Raw genomic sequence first — 7284 nt, 5'->3', positions numbered from 1 at the left:
TAATGACACTAACATATGGGCACCTCAAATGATTCTAGCACTTTGGCTAATGGCTATATTATGTTAGCATTTAGCTCAAAGCACTTAAGTACAAGGCTAAATACTAAACTACCTAAAACATAGTAAATTAGGTTATGGCACTTCAATGTCATACCTTAATTTACTCATACATATAAAACAATGGTTTAACTTACAACTACGTTCTTTAAAAGGGTGGCAGACGACGTTTTTCCGATAAATAAAACTCGGTAAAAACAAGTGGTGTAGCTTGAGTAGTCGAAGCTATCATTAGTATGTCGGCCGTGACTGCTGCTCTGGGAGTTTTTACTACACTTTCCTCACCTATCTGTTTCTGTTTCAGCAGGAGTTGCTGTCTTTACTGAAGCGTCTTTGTCTGCCTTTGTAGGTCCTGTTTTATTAATAGCAATTTCACAATATTCATGAAAATATTCGCGCGACCTACTGTATAAGCTTTATTCTAAGCTAGCTGTTAGCTTCTCCAATGGTCTGTATAAGTCCTTTACGCAGATGTGAAAGTTGCAGGATTTTTTTCCCTCCAACTTATTAAATACTGGATAGGGCTTTAACTAATGCCAGAGAAGTTTAGAAGGATAACTGCACTGAGAGTACAGTTCCTGTACCTGTGTAACATTTTAGAGATCACCAGGTTCAGATCATGGTAAAGGTAATTATATCATAGAAATAAAGAAAAATAATAATAATAGTTATTCCTAGAAAAAAATACAGTTTATCTGCATCTAAATGGTGTGTAACTGATCTAATTGAATAGCTTGTAGTAGACAAAGGACATCATTTACCAATGTCCCTGGTGCTAGCAATCACCTCATATGCCTTTTCATTATTGTTATAGACTATTTTCTCACAACTTCTACAAGCCATATGAAAGCTACCAGCAGTGAAGGTGGTGAAATTGTTAACACGAAAACGTATTATTAAGTCTACACAGTATTAGAAGATCTCAGTAACTGATGACGTCCTTTTCTGACATCATTTAATGCCATTATGATTGTAATGGCAATTTAATGTGATGTTAGGTTGTATTGTTTACAACCATAATTTGACCAGTTGCGGTGTGATGCAGAGCTGATCACGAAGGATCCTATAGGAGACAGCCCATTAAACACAATGGCACCAGCAACAACTACTACAGATGTTAACTGTAAGTAGACTATTTGCATTTACTTAAGTATTTACATTTCAGGCTAACGTTAATTCTTGCTAATTGTAGGCCTACTTAATATTTTGTTCGTTATGTTAATGATTAAAATTAACTAACCTTACATCTTTGTTTAGTATCATTACCTGCATCCCCTGTCAAATCTGTTCGGTAAATGTGTCAGATTTCAAATGTATTTTTGTAAACTCAGTCTGCTGCAACCTTTATATATACAGTCTATTGCTGCAACACCAAAGCCATGCAGCCTACATATAATATCTTCCACAGTGACGCGTCCTAAAACCCGGAAGTAAGCTGCGCATAGGTTCCTTCCATGGATGTATAATGAGTATTCGACAAAAAAGCAATGCAATTTCTCCATAGGATTTTGGAAAATAGCTCGAAATAAGGTCTGTGGTTGACACATTTAAGAGACGGATCACGTTTTGTTCAGTCGGATAATCTCCACATGTCTACCCTAATTTTATAATTTTCGAATAATAAATCTAATCGATAGATTTATGATCGATATAGATTTATGATTCGAAAATTACTTACTTACTTCCCTCCCTTTCCGGTGGACCTCCATGGGACCTTATTTCGGAAAAATTATGTATTGAAGTCAATGGCGAGAGAAAAGTTATCTTTCGACCCCGTTTGAATTGTGCCACGAATTACACATGTGATTTTTGTCAATTTAAAAGATAATTTTGCAAGTAAAAAAAAAAAAGTTTTGCCGTAAAACTTTGAAGTAAGACTTTTTTTGTGTGAAACCGCTCAATGAACTACATCTCTGGTCATTCTAGCCATTCTGCATGATTCAATTTTGTTGGTATTACAATTGTGTTTTGATCCTTACTTCTATAGCCTAGTTTAAAAATATCTGTGAATAGCCTAATGTTCAGCAAAGGCTTTAGAAAGTCAGCTGAGACGCTTCAGGTTTGCAGCAAAACGAAAATGTTTCAGCTGACAACCAGCAGGGCAGACCCGGGTCCGTCATATAACAGAACCCAGATGTGCCATTGTAATTCTGTTTCACAACAACCGTCCCGTGACATACCGATGCACAGGGAGGTGTGGTGTCACGTGGGCCGACGTTACAGCGGATTTATAGGCAGGAGCCGAACTCTCAGTCTGTCAGAGTCCAGCATCAGCACACTCACTGTGATCACCTGAAGAGCAAGAGGATGGACGCAGCACACAAGAAAGTGAATGGAAACTACGGGAAAGATGGAGAAACAGAGGAGCCAGGAACAGGGGTAAATGTCATGTTATGATACCTGCTATATAACGTTAAAACTTCTTTGCATCTGGCTTTTTCATTTCCAGAAATCCAGCTAATTATTTGCAGTGGTGTAAAGTAACTACATTTACTCAAGTACTGTACTTAAATTGTGTATTATTACTCCCTTATATTTATTTAGTACCTTTAGTTACTTTGCAGATTTGTTTAATGATGTGAAAAATAATCAACACATAAATAAGACTTTATTTACACCTGGAGTAAATTCACGATCTACCCCCGCAGCATACAAAGGAATACAAATTAGCTGCACCTTTACCAGCTTTGATAACACTCTAATTAATCAATAATTATAATCAAAACATATCATATATATTATTCTGTAATGGGCCAATCTGAATAATGAGCACTTTAACTTTTGGAAATGTAATTATATTTTGATGCTAATACTTTTACTAGAGTAACAATTTGATTCCAGTACTTTTACTTGTAACAGAGTGTTTCTACACTCTGGTACTTATACTTTTACTTTAGTACAAGATTTTAGTACTTCTCCCACCTCTGATTATTTGTATTGTTATGTTATGACACGGTAATGTTAGGCAAAACAAGTTATTGTAAATCCTCTTCTTTCTGCTAGTCTGTTTTTAATGCAACAATAGAGGCAGGCTTAGCTGGAATATTCCAGGTATGCTACAGCAGACCATGCAGGTTGACTAAATACAAACAGCTAATGTTCCTGAAAAAGGACAATTTGTGCTATCATTAAATACCTGGACATTTTTGAAAGGCAATGCAAAAACACACATATTCAAAATAATCTATGCACAGGTATTTAGGCAGCCTGGATAAAAACAAGGTCCTGTACGCTTCTATGTTTATAAAAGCCAGAGCTTTAGTCGACCAACAGAAACATATGAAGTGTTTAATCTTCCCAAATATACGCTTTCATGCTGTTATTGTACATTTCAAAAGGTACATTCACTAACTTACCTAAACCTTAATTTTAAGATGTTGGCCCTTGATTTCTCTGAAGTAAAGACTCCTTATGAAATGTGTGCTGTGATAAATAACAGTCTGTCAGTGCAGGAATTCCTACATCTGTAAGATATTCAGATCAGCTGTTAAACACCTGAAAAGTTGTCCTCTCATTGTCATAAATCCTCTCATGTGTGCATCAGATGGTCTGTGCCAGCATAATAGCGGAAAAGGTCAGCGTCAAAAGGTTCAATGTGTGAGGGTTTCAAGCCTTTAGATGAGACGCCTCACATGCCATGCCTTTAAGCCAGATTTCTTGCACAATAAATGCATGAAATTTACACCCACATGGATTTACTTAATCACACATGTGAGGAATTAGGCGATAACTCAGATGAACTATAGCGATTAGAATACATCTGAAAATCTGAGTTAAGGCAACTGTGGTGTTTTAGAAGCTTTGTTCTGGTTAAGTTTATTATCAAAACTTTTCTTATGCCAGATTTTATCACATAGATGATATAAAAATCAAAACAAACTATAAAAATGTCCACATCCAGTTAACCTCTTATTTTCATTCACTCCTGCAGTAGAAGAAGTGTAAGCGGCTCCCCTGAGATTCTGCTTGTGTAAATCTAAATGCCTGAAGGACACCCATAAACTTGACTTTCAAGTTCTGTGTTCTTTTCCCTCTCAGCGGAGAAGGGGTTCCATGTACCTGGAGGAGGAGACCAACAAGTCAGAAGTGATCTCCTGCATCTTCTCCCTGAAGGAGGAGGTCGGAGCGTTAGCCAGAGGCCTGCGGCTCTTTGAGGTAATTCTTTTTTAAAACTGCTGACCAGGAGCCCTGATGCTTCAGGGGATGCATCTTGCTAAGTCATCCTCAAGGTTTAGGCTTACAGACAATACAACTGACACGTATATAGCTTCAGCATGAAGGAATGCAGTGTATCACTGGGGTTTGTTAAAACAATTTCCTAAGAGTTAGTTGAGAAGTCTGTAAATTAGCTTAGCGAAAAAAGGGAGAAAAGCTGCAGATATCCACCTACAATGATCTCTAAAGCTCATTGTTTAATTGTTTATCTGTACAAAAACAGGAAACTAAATTCCCAAAGTGTCAATGTTGAGTTGGTGATGAAACCTCCTCAGGTCTTTCAAGTTATAAAGTTACTGATTAACATTCAACATGACAAACATAATGCATGAATGAACTACATTACAGTTGATCAAGATCTAGTTCATGAGTAATTGGATTTGAACAGTTTTAGAGAAGAGATAGCTAGGTTGTAAATATATAATTATCTGTAGTTGTTTTAGTGCAGTTTTCATGCTTGTGGCTTTCTGTGACCCTTTGAAGAAGACAACTAAACAAACTGATCTTATCTCATGTGTTTGTGTATCAGTCGTGTGCAATCCTGACAGATGGCTCTTTGATCCATTAACCTCCCCAGGGTTACTATGGAAATTAAACAGCATTGGACTTCACAAAAATCACTTCCAGTTAAATATTATAACCGTGTTTGCCCAGACGTGTGATAGATAAACCAAACTTAATGTGTCAAATTTGGGGATTGTTCCTTTTAAACAAGTTAATACAGCAGTAATAATAATCCAATATAACTTAAAAACACTCCGATTCATTTTTGCATAATACATTTCTGATATCAGTTTTGTGCTTTAATGTCAGCATGAAAACAAATAAGCAAATATCCCTAAATGTCAATATCAGCCTGATCCAAACAGATGGACACGATGAGTCTGTGATGAAACTTTTAAGGTCTTTTATCTATTTATTTAAGTTATTGATTAACATAAAGTACCATGAACAGTCATTTATTTTGCCTGTGTACGTGAGTTGGAAGGCTCAAAGTAAACACTGATTGGCAGCGCTTTCATTGTTTAATCTTCAACATGGACATCACAACAAGTTTTTCTCTCTGACGTTTTGCAGCAAAAAAAATGAAAGCATCCAAAACAAATCCCATTCAAAAGACGTTTGAGATTAAAGAAACATGTGAGTTTGGGGGGTGGAGATGTGGGCGGGCAGACTGTTTTGAATATCCAATATGTGCCAAATGCTGCTTTCCTAACAGCAGTAAACATCAGGAACCTCTTTGAACCTATGAGCTCTCACTTTCCTGATCCTCCCCCTACTCCTGCCCCAAATATCTTCTTTTTTTTAAACAGCCTCTCTATAAAGTTGGCAAAACAACCCCCAAACCATCTTCACCCATCCCTCTCTTCCTTACAGTAATGTTACACATGTTGATCCACTAAAATCACAGCTTTGAAGAGAACGTCCTACACTTGTTTCTTCATCTTCTTCTTCTCTGACAAATTGAAAACGTCTGCTCCGCCTGTCCATGTGCTAACGTTTAGCTCAGCACTGGCATCTTACCACGGGTTTGTTTTCATCTTGTGAATGTCTAATCTCCGTATTTCAGTCAGAAAGTTGCACACCGACTGGAGCCCATGTGACACAGCAGCGCGGCGTTCATGTGACGTACAGAGCCATTGGCCGGCCGTGACCCCGCGCCTCAGTCAGGGCGACAGCAGGAGGGTTAGTGTCACCTGCCTAACATAGAGGGAGGCTCCGAGTTGCACAGAAATCTGACAAAATGACGCCTGTATCCCGCTCGCTTCAGGATTTAGCCTGGGCTTTAAGCTGGACCCCGCACACAAGTATTTCCCTTTGTGCAAAGAAACAGCAATATCAATGAACCTGATTAACTGTGTGAGACACATCATTTAAAAATAGTGGTATTTTTATTTGACATTATTTATTTATTATCCCAAAGCTTCACTCTTCCGTTCATTGTTGCTAATTGCAATACATGTACAAAACATTGCTGCATACATTACAAAAATGTATGCAGCCAATTTCACACAATTATTATCTTTAAAAAGATAAAAGGTTACTGATTATTTGACAGACTAAATGTCTAAATAAAGATTTAAAACAAATATCAATGAAGGATATAGATGTTACTTGAACTCGCTACATTAGATTTGGAAGGTGAAATAAAGTATTAAGTGTTGGCCATTCTAATGTTCTTTTAATAATATTCTTGAGTTTATGGGAAACAATTACAGTGATAAAGTTGCAATTTTTATCATTTCAATTTGACAACATTGCTATTCACCCCTCATATATGTACTCTTCATCTGCTGGCAGTGAATAGAAAACGAGTTATTTTTTCTTTCCTATGCCAGCCTGGAATCATCTCTGTACGGTAGTCCCTGGGGGATGTAGGACCACATGGGCCTTTAAAAAGCTGTAAAATGTAGAATAGGATCCAGATGGGAGCAAACAGGACACCCTCCTCTTTGCTTAGCCTATAGTAGACAGAGAACTACATACTCCCTCTCCCTCCCCAAAGTTACATAACCAAAAATACATTTTTGTTGGTTATTACTACTTATGTATGTAGTCACGCTATTCACCATGGAGCTGCAGCCTATCTGTATTGTGTACAGTATTTGGAAGAATGTCCAAAAGAGTTTGTGTTCATGCTGCATAATGAAAAAAGCCTAAATGCAAAAAGGACATGTTGAATTTTGCATTTAGAAAGTTGCAAGTCCAGTGTGTCCGGCTCAAGGTCAGTTTGCAGAAAGAGAATGATAGAGAGAGGGAGTTCAATGTAGACCATGACCTCCATGGTGGACTCACACAAATGTAGACTGGCTCAAGTACGATATAACAAGGACCGATACAGGGAATCTTTCCTGCCTAATTCTCTTTATTTTTAACCAGACTCCACTGTTTTCCATTTAATTTACCCAGGTTTATATTGTTCTCAAACTGTACCTCATTGCATTTAAATATAATGTATTTATTAGCATGTGTTTGTATTTTGTTAGTAGTAGGTTGGTCTATTAGAGTGGT

At 37.3% G+C, this 7284-nt stretch overlaps 1 protein-coding gene across 1 annotated transcript in view; it reads left to right on the top strand.

Moving 5' to 3' along the window:
- The first annotated feature begins 2319 nt into the window (after positions 1-2319).
- Positions 2320-7284, top strand: part of pah (phenylalanine hydroxylase) — a 12735-nt gene continuing 7770 nt past the window's right edge. Inside the window, exons 1-2 of the mRNA XM_034133670.1 lie at positions 2320-2436; positions 4096-4212. Of these exons, the coding sequence (XP_033989561.1) occupies positions 2365-2436; positions 4096-4212 (189 nt within the window). The 5' untranslated portion in view covers positions 2320-2364. The remainder of the gene's footprint in view (positions 2437-4095; positions 4213-7284) is intronic.

Source organism: Trematomus bernacchii, unplaced genomic scaffold (assembly GCF_902827165.1).
Source record: "Trematomus bernacchii unplaced genomic scaffold, fTreBer1.1, whole genome shotgun sequence".
In the NCBI taxonomy this organism is placed as follows: domain Eukaryota; kingdom Metazoa; phylum Chordata; class Actinopteri; order Perciformes; family Nototheniidae; genus Trematomus; species Trematomus bernacchii.
Note: the sequence above shows the minus strand (reverse complement) of the source record. Positions and strands in the feature narration are given on the sequence as shown.